The sequence below is a fragment of the Chrysemys picta genome, chromosome 18, assembly GCF_011386835.1.
Source record: "Chrysemys picta bellii isolate R12L10 chromosome 18, ASM1138683v2, whole genome shotgun sequence".
Taxonomy (NCBI): domain Eukaryota; kingdom Metazoa; phylum Chordata; order Testudines; family Emydidae; genus Chrysemys; species Chrysemys picta.
In genome coordinates this window covers 1,823,680-1,841,933 of record NC_088808.1, presented here as the reverse complement: position 1 = coordinate 1,841,933, position 18,254 = coordinate 1,823,680, and the positions used below count along the sequence as shown (strand labels likewise).

The 18,254-nt window shown below is 46.1% G+C and overlaps 1 protein-coding gene across 13 annotated transcripts in view; it reads right to left on the bottom strand.

Annotated features, from left to right (window-relative positions):
- Positions 1 to 18,254, bottom strand: part of EXD3 (exonuclease 3'-5' domain containing 3) — a 685,344-nt gene that overhangs the window by 470,947 nt on the left and 196,143 nt on the right. For all 13 annotated transcript variants that reach the window (XM_005295926.5, XM_005295927.5, XM_065572497.1 and 10 more), the window contains 2 exons: positions 12,361 to 12,434; positions 10,976 to 11,014 (listed from right to left, as the gene is read on the bottom strand). In XM_005295926.5, the coding sequence (XP_005295983.2) occupies positions 10,976 to 11,014; positions 12,361 to 12,434 (113 nt within the window). The remainder of the gene's footprint in view (positions 1 to 10,975; positions 11,015 to 12,360; positions 12,435 to 18,254) is intronic.

Genomic DNA, 18,254 nt, shown 5'->3' with positions numbered 1-18,254 from the left:
TTAGCAATTAGTACAGGACATCTTTCGGACAATGTAAAAAGGCCCTGATCATTTGAGCTCATAAAACATGCCAGGGCACTATTTTCAACCTTGACAGCCTGGCTATGTTCCATTGGACAATTATATTCTGCCAACATTAAATACACTAACTAGTTTCAACTGCATCCACCACTATTGTTAGTAACAGGTAGTGTTGTTATGTACTGTTATAAAGTTACACCATTCTACCCCACAGGTGAAGGGATTTCATCAATGGGAAATGACACAAAGCTCTATCATGCCTTTTTGGCTGAACATAAACCTAATTCAACTACTCAGCATAGATATGTTATGTCACCTGGCCACACAAATGTGATATACTGCCAGCGCCATGAGGACAGGGAGCTCCAAGGTTCTGACTCTCAGTTTAGATCTTTGTTGCATCGAACTGCTCACAAAATGGTTTTTAACCCCATGGAAACTTTCAGCTGCTCAGCGAAAAATCAAAATGCAAAAATTTTTGGAAAAACAACAAGGAGTCTGGTGGCACCTTAAAGACTAACAGATTTCTTTGGACATAAGCTTTCATGGGTATAAAACCTCACTTCTTCAGATGCATGGAGTGAAAGTTACAGATGCAGGCATTATATAATAACACATGAAGAGAAAGGAGTACCTCACAAGTGGAGAACCAGTCTTGACAGGGCCAATTCAATCAGGGTGGATGTAGTCCACTCCCAATAATAGATGAGGAGGTGTCAATTCCAGGAGAGGCAAAGCTGCTTCTGTAATGAGCCAGCCACTCCCAGTCCCTATTCAAGCCCAAATTAATGGTGTTATATTTGCAAATGAATTTTAGTTCTGCTGTTTCTCTTTGAAGTCTGTTTCTGAAGTTTTTTTGTTCAAGAATAGTGACTTTTAAATCTATTAGAATGTCCAGGGAGATTGAAGTGTTCACCTACTGGCTTTTGTATGTTACCATTCCTGATGTCCGATTTGTGTCCATTTATTCTTTTAGGTAGGGACTGTCCACTTTTGGCCAACGTACATAGCAGAGGGGCATTTCTGGCACGTGATGGCATACATAACATTAGTAGATGTGCAAGTGAATGAGCCCTTGATGGTGTGGCTGATGTGGTTGGGTCCTCTGATGGTGTCGCCAGAGTAGATATGGGGACAGAGTAGGCAATGGGCTTTGCTACAGGGATTGGTTCCTGGGTTGGTGTTTCTGTGATGTGGTGTGTAGCTGCTGGTGAGTATTTGCTTCAGGTTGGGGGGTTGTCTGTAAGCGAGGACTGGTCTGCCTCCCAAGGTCTGTGAGAGTGAGGGATCGTTAATGCGCTGGAGAGGTTTTAGCTGGGGGCTGTACATGATGACCAGTGGTGTTCTGTTATTTTCCTTGTTGGGCCTGTCCTGTAGTAGGTGATTTCTGGGTACCCGTCTCGCTCTGTCAATCTGTTTCCTCACTTCCCCAGGTGGGTATTGCAGTTTTAAGAATGCTTGATAAAGATCTTGCAGGTGTTTGTCTCTGACTGAGGGATAGGAGCAGATTCGGTTGTATCTTAGGGCTTGGCTGTAGACAATGGATTGTGTGATGTGTCCTGGATGGAAGCTGGAGGCATGTAGGTAAGTATAGCGGTCAGTAGGTTTCCGGTACAGGGTTGTGGTTATGTGACCATCACTTATTTGCACTGTAGTGTCCAGAAAGTGGATCTCTTGTGTGGACTGGTCCAGGCTGAGGTTGATGGTGGGGTGGAAATTGTTGAAATCCAGGTGGAATTCTTCAAGGGCCTCCTTTCCGTGGGTCCATATGATGCAGATGTCATCAATGTAGCACAAGTAGAGGAGGGGCACTAGGGGACGAGAGCTGAGGAAGCGTTGTTCTAAGTCAGCCATAAAAATGTTGGCATATTGTGGGGCCATGAGGGTACCCATAGCAGTGCCACTTGAAGGTATAAGTTGTCCCCAAATCTGAAATGGTTGTGGGCGAGGACGAAGTCACAAAACTCAGCCACCAGGCGTGCTGTGGCTTAGAATCATAGAATATCAGGGTTGGAAGGGACCTCAGGAGGTGATCTAGTCCAACCCCCTGCTCAAAGCAGGACCAATTCCCAACTAAATCATCTCAGTCAAGCCTGACCTTAAAAACCTCTAAGGAAGGAGATTCCACCACCACCCTCGGTAACCCATTCCAGCGCTTCACCACCCTCCTACTGAAAAAGTTTTTCCTAATATTCAACCTAAACCTCCCCAACTGCAACTTGAGACCATTACTCCTTGTTCTGTCATCAGGTACCACTGAGAACAGTCTAGATCCATCCTCTTTGGAACCCCCTTTCAGGTAGTTGAAAGCAGCTATCAAATCCCCCCTCATTCTTCTCTTCTGCAGACTAAACAATCCCAGTTCCCTCAGCCTCTCCTCATAAGTCATGTGCTCCAGACCCCTAATCATTTTTGTTGCCCTCCGCTGGACTCTTTCCAAGTTTTCCACATCCTTCTTGTAGTGTGGGGCCCAAAACTGGACAGAGTATTCCAGATGAGACCTCACCAATGTCGAATAGAGAGGAATGATCACGTCCCTCGATCTGCTGGCAATGCCCCTATTTATACGGCCCAAAATGCCGTTAGCCTGCTTGGCAACAAGGGCACACTGTTGACTCATATCCAGCTTCTTGACCACTGTAACCCCTAGTCCTTTTCTGCAGAACTGCTTCCTAGCCATTCGGTCTCTAGTCTGTAACAGTGCATGGGATTCTTCCGTCCTAAGAGCAGGACTCTGCACTTGTCCTTGTTGAACCTCATTAGGTTTCTTTTGGCCCAGTCCTCTAATTTGTCTAGGTCCCTCTGTATCCTATCCCTACCCTCCAGCGTATCTACCAGTCCTTCCAGTTTAGTGTCATCTGAAAACTTGCTGAGGGTGCAGTCCATGCCATCCTCCAGATCATTAATGAAGATATTGAACAAAACTGGCCCCAGGACCGACCCCTGGGGCACTCCACTTGAAACCAGCTGCCAATTAGACATGGAGGCATTGATCACTACCCGTTGAGCCCAACGATCTAGCCAGCTTTCTATCCATCTTATAGCTTCATCAGGGATACTGTTCCTGACAGCTTGTAGTCCATCCTCATGTGGAATATTGGTATAAAGTGCTTCTACATCCATGGTGGCCATGATGGTGTTTTCAGGAAGATCCCTAATACATTGTAGTTTCCTCAGGAAGTCGGTGTTGTCTCAAAGATAGCTGGGAGTGCTGGTAGCATAGGGTCTGAAGAGAGAGTCCAAATAGCGAGATAATCCTGCTGTAAGAGTGCCAATGCCGGAGATGACGGGGCGTCCAGGGTTTCCAGTTTTATGGATCTTGGGTAGCAGATAGAATACCCCTGGTCAGGGTTCTGGGGGTGTGTTTGTGTAGATTTGTTCCCGTGCTGTAGCCGGAAGTTTCTTGAGCAGATGGTGTAGTTTCTTTTGGTATTCCTCAGTGGGATCAGAGGATAGTGGCCTGTAGAATGTGGTGTTGGAGAGTTAACTGGCAGCCTCCTGTTCATAATTCGACCTGTTCATTATGACTACAGCACCTCCTTTGTCAGCCCCTTTGATGATAATGTCAGAGTTGTTTCTGAGGCTGTGGATGGCATTGTGTTCTGTATCGCTGAGGTTATGGGGCAAGTGATTGTGTTTGTTCACAATTTCAGCCTGTGCATGTCTGTGGAAGCACTCTATGTAGAGGTTCAGTCTGTCATTTCGACCATCAGAAGGAGTTCACGCAGAGTTCTTCTTCCTGTAGTGTTAGTAGGAGGATTCCTGTGGGTCAGTGCACTGGTCAGTGGTGTGTTGAAAATATTCCTTGAGTCGGGGATGACGAAAGTAGGCTTCCAGATCACTGCAGAACTGTATCATGTTCGTGGGGATGGTGGGGCAGAAAGAGTCCCCGAGATAGGACAGACTCTTCTGCCGGGCTAAGTGTGTGGTTGGATAGATTAACAAAATTGTTAGGTGAGTTGAGGGTAGCACTGTTGTAGCCCCCTGTGGCAGGTAGGAGTTTAGATAGTTTACTGTCCTTTTTCCTCTGTAGAGAAGTGAAGTGTGCATTGTAAATGGCTTGTCTCATTTTTGTAAAGTCCAGCCATATGGAAGTTTGTATGGAAGGTTGGTTTTATATGAGAGTCTCCAGTTTTGAGAGCTCATTCTTGATCTTCTCCTGTCTGCTGTACAGGATGCTGATCAGGTGGTTCCTCAGTTTCGTTGAGAGTGTGTGACACAGTCTCTCATCATAGTCAGAGTAGTATGTCAATTGCAATGGATTTTTTTTTACCTTCAGTCCATTTGGTATGATGTCCATCTGTTTGCACTTGGAGAGGAAAATGATGTCTGTCTGCATCTGTGCGAGTTTTTTGTTGAGGTTGATGGATTTCCACTCCATAAAGCTAAATTTAGTGCCTGGCATGGTGTCAAGTATCAGGGGGTAGCCGTGTTAGTCTGTATCCACAAAAACAACTAGGAGTCCAGTGGCACCTTAAAGACTAACAGATTTATTTGGGCATAAGCTTTCGTGGGTAAAAAACCTCACTTCTTAAGATGCATGGAGTGAAAGTTACAGATGCAGGCATTATATAATGACACATAAAGAGAAGGGAGTAATTTTTGGTTAATTCAGAAATGTCGCTGTTGTGCCTCTTGGGAGTTATAGTCCAGATGCCTCATGCCCTAATTCTCCTGTAGGCTCTTTGTCTAGACTGTATCACCTGTTATGCAACAGTCTCCCCTTTGCTGCGCTGCTCAGTGTATCATGAGAGATATAATCAGGTTGTGGCGCCTGGCCAATGCGGAGGAGGCACCTGAACTCCATCTCCCATGTAGCACTGCAGCAGCACACCCAAATTTAAATTTTCAGTCAAACATTTTCAGTATGTGTGTGTTGTTTTTCAACAAAAAGTCAAAATTTTCCATGTGTGGCAAATGGCTGATGCTACTGTTGTGGGTCCTGCACTTTTTCTTGGTGTGGTGGGTCAGGGCGCTGCCCCTTGCCCCTATTCTTGTGTGTTGTGGGCTCCGCTTGTGCCCCGGTGGGAGGGAGAGGGGAGCAGGGAAGGGGTCCAGGTCCGCTCTCCTGCTCCGGGGCCCAACCCCTTCAGCGTTGTGGCCTGCTTATCCTCTCTTACCTTGGGTAAGGTTTCCCTCAGTCCTCTGTACGACTGGTTAACAACAATAATCCTCCAAACTCTAGTCAGATCTCCTTCCCACTCTGTCTGACTGAAGCAGGGTTTTTTTAATTAGGTCTTGGGTGGGGCTTTAATTGGCTCCAGGTGCTCCAATTACCCTGTAGTAGGGAATAAGGCCTTGATCATCCTAGGGTTTATATACCTCACATCTATCACTCTCCTGCTGCTCTCTGGCCCTGCTGTATCACATATTGAAAGCAGATACTTTGTGTGAAAAAATTCATTTAGTCAAAACCCGAATGTTTAGAAGGGGCCAGTGACAACTCTTGAGTTTGTGCTGAAAAATCTCCCAAGAATAACAATACAGAAAACAGGATTTCTGAAACATGCATGGAGCACATTGCTGCTTTGACCTTTCCTTTGTTTATTGCAGTCGTGTTGTTGGCACTGTGAAACAGAAGCATATCTACATGTGGGATTATTTAGGTTTCCCTTCAGAAGTACGGGTACACACTCTAGCTTCTTTAATGTAACGCCAAAGACAGTAATCACTGATAACCATAAGAGTCAGGGCTGATAACAGGCACGGGTACTGCTGTGATTATTATTTAGTTGTCAGAAAGATATAAATTGGCTGCAGAAACCAATGCATACATTTCCTTCTAGATTCAGACAGTACAGCGTTTGCATATCCTCTAGTTCAGAGACGTACAAAGAAACTCCTGGCTACATTCATCATTTAGTGAGGCCTTATTTAATTCTTGATGTACAAAGATAGATTCTGCTATGGTACTGGTAGGTGTCTCAGCTCCTGGAGTAGGTACAATCCTTCAATGAGACTGTATATGTAATGCACACATTCTCCATGAACTGGCTGATACATTTTGTAATTTTATACCAACTTTTTTCTATATGTCAATGTTAGATAATGGAAACAAAGACATGAATAATATTGGGTTTAACAAGTATCACTGAAAATACCTTCATTTCAAATACAAACGGGAATTCAGAGGTTTTTGCAAAGATGACGATTACCAACCCATTGCTAATCTTTCATCAGGCTCTGATTCGGCAAGGTATTTGAGCATGTCTAACTTTCAGCATCTGAGTAAGCCCACTGAAGTAAAGGGGAACATTCACATGTTCAAAATTAGGCGCATGCTTATATACCTTGCTGACTGAGGGCATTAAAAGAGAAGGTAACTGAGGCCATGTCTACACTATAGAGTTAAGCCGACTTACGTTACACTGACAATCATAAACCACTGTAATTACATTGCTTGTGCCTGTTCACACAGCGCTCCCCTTGTGTTGGCGGAGCATGTCCACAGTTGGTGCTCTAGCACTGACAGAATGAGCAGCACACCGTGGGTAGCCATCCCACTGTTCAAATCGCCACTTTCTCCCACTAGGAGTTCTGGGAATGGATTGCAGTGCATCATGGGGGTGGGATCACTGCCTCATGAGGCAGTTTTTTCCATCCCATAATTCCAAGGGCTTCCAACTACATTTTGTGACGTTTTTCAACTACCCCTGTAAACTTTGCACCTGCCATCTCTGCCTGAAAGCACAGATCCTGCACTGTTCACCAGTCTTGTGATAAGCATTATGAACACAACATGGCTGATCCTGCAGTATTTCATGAGCTGTGAATCTGAACAGGAATCCATGGTGCCTGTCCTGCTGTGTGCCATGGAAAGAAACAATTCAAGATTGATGTTGGCATTCATGGAGCAACTACACACATTGGAACATCGCTACCAGGCTCTGGAAACAAGCACTAAGTGGTGGGATTGTGATGCAGGTCTGGGATGGCAAGCAATGACTGCACAACTTTTGTATGCGCAAAGCCACCTTCCTTGAACCGTGTGCGAAGCTCACCACTATACTGCAGCACGTGGACACCAAAATGAGAGCTGCCCTAACAGTGGAAAAGCGAGTGGCAATCACTGTGTGGAAGCTGGCAACTCCGGACTGCTACCGGTCAGTCGTGAAACAGTTTGGAGTTGGGAAGTCCACTGTGGGCGGTTGCGGTGATGGAAGTGTGCATGGCCATTAATCGCCTTCTGCTGCAAAGGACTGTGACTTTGGGGAATGTGCAGGAAATAGCGGATGGCTTTGCAGCAATGGGATTCCCTAACTGTGGCAAGGCGATAGATGGCACACATATCCCAATTTTGGCCCCAGGCCATGTTGTGACAGAGTACATCAACAGAAAGGGATACTTCTCTATGATATTGCAGGCGCTAGTGGATCACTGGGGTCATTTCACTGACATCAATGCGGGGTGGTCAGGGAAGGTGCTTGACGCATGCATCTTCAGGAACATCGGCCTATATAGAAAGTTGCATGCAGGGACTTTCTTTCCAGATCAGAAGATTCCACTAGGGGATGTGGAAATGCCCATAGTGATCCTGGGAGACCCAGCCTACTCCTTACTCTCATGGCTCATCAAGCCTCACACCAGAAACTTTGACAGCAGCAAGGAGCACTTCAACAACAGGCTGAGGAGGTGAAGAATAACTGTAGAATGTGCATTTTGGCAGATTAAAGGGTCGTTGGTGCTGCTTTTTTGGCAGGTTAAACCTCAATGAGGAAAATATTCCCATGGTCATAGCAGCCTGCTGTGCTCTGCATAACATTTATGGAGTCAAGGGGGAAAAGTTTCCCCAGGGGTGGAACACTGATCTGTATCACCTGGCAGCTGATTTTGAGCACCCACACACCAGGGCTAGTGGGGGGGGGGGGGGTAAACGGAAGGCTATTCGAATCAGGGAGGTTTTGACAGTAATGTGTCTTGCTGTAATGCATGCAGCCAGGCACTGTTTACTTGCCACCTTGAATGACCCTTGTAATGATTCCTGCCTGAGCATTAATTGTAGTTTGAAAATGTGCTGATTGCCACTGTGTATGAATTTCTGCTGAAACTGCCCTGTGTAGGTCAAAAATAAAGAATCATTGTCTTTGTAAGACTAAATTTTTATTAAACAGCAATACACAGATTAACATTTCTTACAAGGGACATGACAGTGAATAGCACTCTCAGAAATGAGGATCTCACAGCTGTGTGTAAGTCCAGTTGTCGTTATGGAAAATGTCCCTAGGGGTGAAGTGCCAGGGATACTGCGATGGGCTAGGAACATGTGAGGAATGTGTGTGGGGAGTTTGGGGAAGGCATAGAAAGCAGTTCTGTAAGGGCTGTAGGGGGAGTCAAGCATGCATGTGCTCCAACTTCAGCACAATCAGGGACCTGAGCATCTCTGATTGGTCCTCTATGAGCTTTATCGTCTTCTCCTGGCCCTCAATTTTCTGCTCTTGCCCCTGTCTCGTCTCCTAGCTATCTATTTCTAGTTTTTCATTTATTGTCTCTCTCCATGCTCTATGCTTGCTATCAGCCTGATCAGATGATTGCAGCACTTCTCAAAACATGTCCTCCTTAATCCTCCTCATTTGCCTCCTTATCTGACAGAGGCACTCCACCGGTGTGTAGGAGCTGACCCTCAAAGGCACATCTGCAGAAGCAAAAGAAACAATACACAGAGTCAGTATTGCATGTGCACTCAGAGTCTTGAATCATAAAAGTTACACACACCTCTGTCTCATTTTCCCTTGGCAAGCATGAAGCACGGCCTGAGAACTAAACATGGTGAGAGCGGGAGAGAAGGTGGGACAAAGGGTCTGGGTGGCTTCAGAAGGGGATCAGTACAAGCGCTTAGGGACACTATTCTTAATACTGACACCATTTTCCACAGGCGGGGGGTGATCGAAGCTGAAATCACACTACTGAGGGTAACTGAAGATGCAAGGATGCATCTCCTGGATGCGTGTGGCTTCAGACCAGGTCCGCATGCTGCTTGCCTGTATGCTGCTTTGGTTCCTGCAGAAGTAAATGCTGATTGGCGCAGCAAAGTTTCCTACAACGGGGGAAGAAACACAGCAGCTCTGCCAAGGAACCTTCGGCAGAGGATTGCAGAGTACCTGCAGGAAAGTTTCCAAGAAATCTCCGTGCAGAATTTCCAAGAGATCTCGGAGTACATTAACAATCTTTTCTGCAGAGCCTCCACTGCATAGCTGCACAGGGGAATGCAAAGCAGGTGCAAACAATATCTAGTGTTGTTAATTTCAATCCCATATGCATCATGTAACAAAATAACATCTAATTCATGTCACCGTGCAGTACCAAAGAAAAATGAGTACTTACCAGAGTTCCCTCTCCTGCTTCAAGCACGTCAGAGCCAGACTGCTGGAACTGGCTAGACCCATCCGGAGTTAAAAAGAGGCCCTAGCTCGCCACACCACCAGACGAGCCTGTTGCCTGTCGCACATCCTTCTCCAACTCAATCTCCTCATCCACAGGTTTGACTCTGCTGGCCACTGCCTCCAGTCCCCCCAAAGTATCCACAGGGCTCTTGGCGGTGGAGGTGGGGTCATCACCAAGGATGGCATGCAGCTCCTTGTAGAAGCAGCATGTTTTCAGCACCAAACCAGAGGGAAGATCGGTCTCCCTTGCTTTCTGATATGCCTGCCTCAACTCCTTGATCTTAGCATGGCATTGCTGCATGTCCTTTTCATGCCATGCCACGAGCAATCTGCTCATAGGTGTCAAATTCCTACGGCTGGAACAGAGCTGCAACTGCATAGTCTCCTCTCCCCACAGACCCAACAGATCCAGCAACTCCAGTGTACTCCAGGCGGGATCGCATTTGCTGGGGAAAGCTGGCATGGACAGTTGGGAAGATGCAATGTGAGCTGTCCACCCTGAGCAAACATGACAAGGAATTTCAAAAATTCCTGGGGTTTTAAAGGGAAAGGGGTGCATGCCTGTGTACCTGGCTGCAGGGCAGCAGAGTAGGAACTGCTGACAAGAGCAATCATGATGGGCATTGTGGAACAGCTCCTGAAGACCACTTAGGGCGACACGAGCAAGCACATTGTCTACAATGACACTGCATCGCTCTAACTTAGTCGCAAAAAGCTCTATGCCACTCATCGAGGTGGTTTTATTATGTTGACGTAGCAGGAGAGTTAAATCGGCAGGGAGAGCATTGTTGTGTATAGACCTCCACTGTTTTGTCAACAAAACCTGACTTTTGTTGACAAAACTGTGTAGTGTAGTCAAGGCCTGAGGTGGCAGAGTCAGGGAAACTCCAGCAGCTCCTTTCCCTCTACCACATCTTTAGACCCTTCATAATCTGGTTACAGACCTAGAGATGCATAGGCACTGACTCCCACTCTATACGGGGCGCGGGGTGCTCGACCCCTCCTCCGCCCCAGGCCCGCCCCTACTCCACCACTTCCCGCAAGCCCCCACCCTGCCTCTTCCCACCCCTGCTCTAATGATGTTTGAATCATTACTATTTACTGTACCATGAGACCCAGAAACCATAAATACCTTACATTTATATAGTAAACCTGCTGAAAATTCTCAGGACAAAGAAGATGATTTTCTGACTGTGTTTACTGGTGGCCCTTGACAGTTGCCTTAGATAATTAAATAAGTATCTGTAACTAGATAACCTCAGTATTTGCAGTGTTCAGCGTGTTTCCTACAGTAAATACAGAGAATCACAGGAGAAGACCACAGTAATCTTACCTATTTACCCTAGGTAAAAATGGCAAGTTTTTAAAAGCCAATGCATAGACACATACATACCCCTCTACACACACAATTGTGCCACATGTGTGTAGGCAGTTCTGACAAAGCTAAAAAGCTGTACTAGTGTAACATATTGCAAATTCTTTTAACACCAGAATGGGATATTTTTAAATGGTCTTAAAATGAGGTCCACACAAAGAAACCTTAAAAAAGTGGTAAGGGACCATTTCACACTCACCTGAACATGATCGGCCCAATTCTCCTGAGTCATGGTTTTCTGAAAAGACAAAAAAAATCTCTAAAACATGTTTTTAAAGCATATTATACACACCAAGTGGAAATTTAACACACAGACAGCATTTATGACATAGGAATGCAATCTGGTATGCACTGAAAATCTCTGGGTTCTTATATATCAACATGAAGGGCACATTAGAAAAATATTGCTTAGATTAGTTAATTCAGAGAAATGTTTGAGGACAGCACAAGACTATTATCCAAACCTCAATCTGCACTTACAATATGAAGGCCACACAGAATCCTATCCAGATCATATTGAAACTCCTCATATACCTTATAAAATAGAGATAATCCAACCAGACCTACTTTGTAGTGGGTGCAAAACTACAGATAACTTCCAACTGCACAGGTAGGTAAGACTGCTGAAAATGGAGACATTGCTGAACTCAGTACAGCGGCGGCTCCAGGCACCAGTGCTCCAAGTGCGTGCCTGGGGCAGCAAGCCGTGGGGGGCACCCTGCCGGTCCCTGTGAGGGCGGCAGTCAGGCTGCCTTCGGCGGCATGCCTGCGGGAGGTCCGCCGGTCCCGCGGATTCGGCTGTAATTCGGCGGCGGGTACTCCGAAGCCACGGGACCGGCGGACCTCCCGCAAGCGCGCTGCCGAAAGCCGCCTGCCTGCCATGCTTGGGGCGGCAAAAAAGACAGAGCCGCCCCTGACTCAGTAAAGCAACAGAATACTTAAATTTCATGATGCTTTTAGCACACCCAACACAATCTCCCAGAAACACAGGAGAAGCCTCCATGCCTATTCAGGCTGCTGTTGAGCGACTGAATACTGCAAAAAATGTTCACATTGGTACTACGGAGAAGCGTCCCTCTAAAACATGAGTGTGCTCATATTCAGGGAATTAATGAGCTTTGCACAGAACAAATGGAAGGTACCCTTCCCCTGAACACCAGCCTTGTCTTTGTTAATGTACTTAGGATGACTACACTGCCAAACACGGTGGATCAATTCTGTCCTCCTTGAGACCCAACTGATTGGGTCCTCAGTTGATTGGGAGAGGATCTCTTGCAGTTTACTGAACACCCTTAACTGCCACTGAAGTCAGTGGGAGTAGACGGCATTTACTGCCTTGCAGGACTGGTCCCTATCATAAATATAATAGTATAATAAAATATACCCATAATTCTGCACTAGATTTATCAGTCTATAATATCTCAGTCCAAGCACTCGTAACAGAGATTTGAGTCTCAATGCCTTTCAGTATCACTACAGCATGACTACACTCTGTTTGCATACCAACCTCATGTTTCCAGCATCTCTATTATATTGTTCAAATCACAACAAAAATAAATCCATACATACATTGTACAAACATACCTCAACAAACCTCTTGTAGAAGAGATATTTCAGAGATCCTAGGTGCCGCTGATTTATGACATTCGGACAGAGAGCTGAAACGAAAGAAAGGCCTTTAAGTCAACACAACATATGAACTTGCTTGAAGCGTTCTTTTCTAGACAGTACTTTTTTTCTCCCCTGATATAAAAATCACTTTAAATGATGCAAACACAGAAAGACACTATCCAAACCTGAAACAAAGAGGGCCAGAAGCATCCTGGCCTTGCCTATATTAAAACTGCTAATTGTGTTTAAAAACCAGATTAGCATTTGTAGTATAAACAAGCCCATAAATATATTTTGCAATTTGGCATGTGCTACTATAGGCGGTTTTCTGCTCCTGCTACTGCTGCTTCTTCTCTCTCTCTCTCTTTTTTTTTTTTTTTTTGGAGGGGGTGGTAAGAAAAATCATTTAAGCCGTAGCGATATATATACTGGACATAACATATATCCTAAACATCCAGGACACATTCCAATATCGATGAAAATGTACAAGAATTTAAAAGCTGGGGAGCACAGATTCCAAGAACAAATTCAAAAGAAAATAGAATTACCAACACCCCAAGCAGAAAGTCATAGGTTTGCAATAGACACACTACACACATCTTTGATGCACCAAGATGTTCCAGTAGCAAAAACAAGCTAATACAAAAGAGTAAACTCAAGGGGTATATTTTCAAAAACGCCCAAATGACTTTCAGTGAGATTTAAGATTGTAAATCACCTTAAAAATGTGACTTAAGCCTTGTCTACACTACACAGTTTTGTCAACAAAAGGCAGCTTTTGCTGACAAAACAGGGGACGTGTACACTCTACAAAGCTACTTTTCGTGGCAAAACTCTGCTGTTTTGCTGAAAAAATAAAACCACCTCAACGAGAGGCATTGAACTTTTTGCAGCAAAGTTAAAGCGACAAAACGTCAGCATAGACGCTGCCATTCATTATACTCACCCAGTATCCCACAATGCCCATCGTGACCGCTCTGCTCACTGTTTTGAACTCGGCTGCCCTGCATCTAGCTATTGTGTTTTTTGCTAAGTTGGCATAATAAATAAATAAATAAATAAATAGTGACAGTAATTCTCAGTTCTTATAGAATCATAGAAATTTAGGGCTGGAAAGGACCTTGAGAGGTAATCTAGTCCATCCTCCTGCACTGAGGCAAGACCAAGTAAACCGAGACCATCCCCAACAGGTGTTTGTCCCACCTGGGCATAAAAAGTTCCAAAGATGGGGATTCTACAACCTCCCTTGGAAGCCTGTTCCAGAGCTTAACTACCTTCATAGTCAGAAAGTTTTTCCTAATATCTAATCTAAACCTCCCTTACTGTAGATTAAGCCCATTACTTCTTGTCCTACCCTCAGTGGACATAGAGAACAACTGATCATCCTCTTTATAATATCCCGTAACATAGTGGAAAACTGTTATCAGGTTCCCCCCTCAGTCATCTTTTCTCAAGATTAAACGTGCCCAATTTTTCTAACCTTTCCTCATACAACAGGTTTTATCATGTTTGTTGCTCTCCTCTGGACTCCCTCCAATTTGTCCACATCTTTTCTAAAGCATGATGCCAAGAATTGAATGCAGTACTCCTGTCGAGACCTCACCAGAGCTGAGTAGAGTGGGACAATTACCTCCCACGTCTTTTACATACGACACTCCTGTTAATATACCCAGCATGATAGTAGCCTTTTTCACAACTGCATCACATTGGTGGCTCATCTTCAATTTGTGATGCACTATAACCTCCAGATCCTTTTATGCAATACTACCCCCTAGCCAGTTATTCCCCATTGTGTAGCTGTGCATTTGATATTTCCTACTTAAGTGAAGTACTCTGCACTTATCTTTATTGAATTTCATCTTGTTGATTTCAGACCAATTCTCCAATCTGTCAATTTGTTTTGAATGCTAAGCCTATCCTCCAAAGTGCTTGCAAGCCCTTCCAGATTGGTATCACTCACAAATTTTATAAGCATATTCTCCACAGGGGGACCCCACTACGTATGCCCTTCCCAGTCTGACAGAGAACCATTGATAAATACTCTTTGAGTACATTTCTTAAACCAGTTGTACACTCACTGTATAGTAATTTCATCTGGATCACATTTCCCTAGTTTGCTTATGAGAATGTCATGTGTAGGACCCTACCAAATTCACGGCCCGTTTTGGTCAATTTCATGGTCATAGGATTTTAAAAATCATAAATTTCATGATTTCAGTTACTGAAATCTGAAATGTCCCGGTGTTGTAATTGTAGGGGTCCTGACCCAAAAAGGAGTTGGGGGTGGGGGCGCAAGGTTATTGGGGGGGGGGTTGCGGTTCTACACTTACTTCTGCCCTGCTACTGGCGGCAGCGCTGCCTTCAGAGCTGGGCAGCTGGAGAGCAGCAGCTGCTGGCCGGGAGCCCAGCTCTGAAGGCAGAGCCACCGCTAGTAGCAGCACAGAAGGATGGCCTGGTATGGTGTTGCCACCCTTACTTCTGCGCTGATGCTGGTGAGGCGCTGCCTTCAGAGCTGGGCACCCGGACAACAGTCACCACTCTCCAGATGCCCAGCTCTGAAGGCAGCACAGATCTAAGGGTGGCAATACCACGACCCCCTAAAATAACCTTGTGACACCCCCCCCGCAACTCCCTTTTGGGTCAGGACCCCCAATTTGAGAAATGCTGGTCTCCCCCATGAAATCTGCATAGCAGGGGTAGGCAACCTATGGCACGCGTGCCGAAGGTGGCACACAAGCTGATTTTCAGTGGCACTCACACTGCCCGCGGGGGGCTCTGCATTTTAATTGAATTTTAAATGAAGCTTCTTAAACATTTTAAAAACCTTATTTACTTTACATAGAATAGTTTAGTTATATATTATAGACTTATAGAAAGAGACCTTCTAAAATCGTTAAAATGTATTGCTGGCACACAAAACCTTACATTAGAGTGAATAAATGAAGACTCGGCACATCACTTCTGAAAGGTTGCCAACTCCTGCTGTATAGCATAGGGCAGGGGTCCTCAACCTTTTTCAACAAGCTATATAAACTCCAGGGCCCGAGGAGAGGGGGGTGGGGAGAACACGGGGCTCTGGGCCGGGGGGAATGACCTTTGGGCATAGGCAGTTTGACTTCTATTGGGGTGGGGAGGACTAGCGGGGTTCAGGGAGGGAGCGCCCCCCCAACTGTCTGGGTTGTGGGGGGGGGGCTGCAACCAAAAAATATTACTCAAAGGGGGGAACTCAGCTCAAAAACTTTGAAAACCGCTCAGGATGCAGGGAGAGGGTAGCCAGGGCTGTGTGTGTGCAGGGGGTAGCTCAGGGTGCAGACGGGGGTAGCTGGGGCTGTGTGCAGGCAGGAGGGTAGCTCAGGGTGCAGGTAGGGGGCAGCTAGGGTCTGTGTATGGGCAGGGGTGTAGCTCAGGGTGCAGGCAGGGGATGGCTGGGGCTGTGTATGGGTGGGGGGAGCTCAGAGTGCAGGCAGGGAGTAGCTAGGGGCTGTGTGTGGGCAAGGGGGGTAGCTCTGGGTGCAGGAAGAAGGATAGCTAGGGGCTGTGTGCCAGAAGGGCTGCTCCCCAAGGGCTCTGCTACCCCCAGAGCTGGGTCCCCCCACCCAGGTGGCTCTTACCAGTTGCGTGAGCAGTCAAAGAGGGCGGGAAGCCACAACCACGGGCACCAGCAGCAGATGGGGGATGCCAGGGATGCCCACTCCATGGCACCACCAGCCAGTGGAGCAGCTGCTGCACTGCCTGGCTCTGGCTTCCCACCTACAACCTGGCCAGAGGGCTGGGCCTGAGGAGGCCTGGGGGAGAGGAGAAGGTGTGAGGGGTATGGAGCAGCCTCCAGACTGCCGCACTCTGGGAAAGGCACTGCAGTTTGGGGGGCCAACACCCTTGTTCTCCCCCAGCTGTGCCCACGGGGAGCACCAGGGTTTGGAGCTTCAGTCCCACGTGGCTCCCAGCAGGAGGTGGGGAACCCTGGGGCTCCCAGCTTCAGCCGCACGCCGCTCCTTGCTTCAAGGGCAGGGGGCCCCCCGCCGGTTTCAACCCCCCGCACCACTCCTGCCTTGGCGGGGGGAGGAGAGCACCGGTTTCAGCCCCACTCTGCTCCTGGCTTGGGGGAGGAGGACTTCAGCCTCGCGCCACTCCCAGCTTCAGCCCCGCAAGGGGGTGCCAGGGATCCTGACTTCAGCCCCACAGGAGGTGCCAGGGTTCAGGGCACCGGGTTCCAGCCACGGGGCCCTGCAGCCTCCCTGAAAAGGCTCACAGACCCCCGGTTGAGGGCTGCTGGTATAGGGTAAAAGCACACAAAAGATCAGATTGCATGTAAAGAGACCAGATTTCACGGTCCGTGACGCGTTTTTTCATGGCCGTGAATTTGGTAGGGCCCTAGCATGTGGGACTGTGTCAAAAGTCTTACTAAAATCAAGATATAGCACATCATCTGCTTCCTCCTTACTCACAGCCCAGTAACCCTGACAAAGAAGGCAATTGGGTTGGTTTAGCATGTTTTCTTCTTGACAAAATCATGCTGGCTATTCCTTATAACCCTATTATCCTCCAAGTGCTTACAAGTTGATTGATTAATTGTTTTAGCAACTTTAGGCTGACTGGTCTATAATTCACTGGGTCCTGTTTGTTACCCCTTTTAAAGAGATGTGCTATGTTTGCTCTTCTCCAGTCCACTGTGACATTCACCTATTGTCCAGAAGTTCTCAAAAATAATTGCTAACGGTTCTGAGATTCAGATTCAACTTAAGTACCTTAGGATTAATTTTTATCAGACCTTGCCAACTTGAATATATCTAACGTACCTAAATATTCTTTAATTTGTTCTTTCCCTGTTTTGGCTTTTGTTCCTTCCCCCTTGTTGTTAATATTAATTGTGTTGAGTATCTGGTGAGCCATAATCTTTTTGGTGAAGACAGAAGCAAAACTGGCATTAAATACCTCAGCCTTCTTGATCTCACCAGTTATTAGCTCTTATTCCCTACTCACTAGAGGACCTATACTTTATTTCATCTTTCTCTTGCTCCTAATGTATTTAAAGAACCTCTTCTTATTGCTTTTTATGTCTCCTGCTAGGTGTAACTCCTGTTGTGCCTTAGCCTTTCTGATTTTGTCCCTGCCTGCTTGTGCTACTCTTTTGTTCTCCTCCTTAGCAATGTGTCCATGTTTCCACATGTTGTAGGATTCCTTTTTGATTTTCAGGACATTATAGAGCTCCTGATGGAGCCATATTAGCCTCTTACTATTCTTGCTATCTTTCTTTTGCACAGGGATAGTTTGTAGTTGTGCCTTTGATACTATCTTCTTGAAAAATTGCCCGGTCTCCCAAACACCCTTTTCCCTCAGAATTTCTCACCATGGGACCTTACCTACCAGTTCTTTGAGTTTGTTGAAGTCTACTTTTTTTGAAGGCCATTGTCCTTATTCTGCTGTTCTCATTCCTTCCTTTCTTTAGAACCATGACATCTTATAATTTCGTGATCACTTTCACTCAAATTGCCTTTAGATTTGCAACCAATTCCACTCTGGCACTCAGAATTGAGTCTGAAATGGCCGCCCCCTGGTTATACAGCACTTTTCATCAGCAGATTCCCAAGCAGGTCAATATCATTATCCCCATTTTACAAATGAGGACACAGACACAGAGAGGTACAATGACTTGCCCATAGTTACACAGACCAGTGACAGAGCAGGGAATTGAACTCAGGTCTACTGAGTCCCAGCACAGTGCCCTCTCCAAGATAGCATAAGACAATCTATTGCAGTGGCTCTCAAACTTTTTTACTGGTGACCCCTTTCACATAGCAAGTCTCTGAGTGTGACCCCCCTTTATAAATTAGGAAGCAAAGCAGGGTTTGGAGTTTTATAGATTCTGG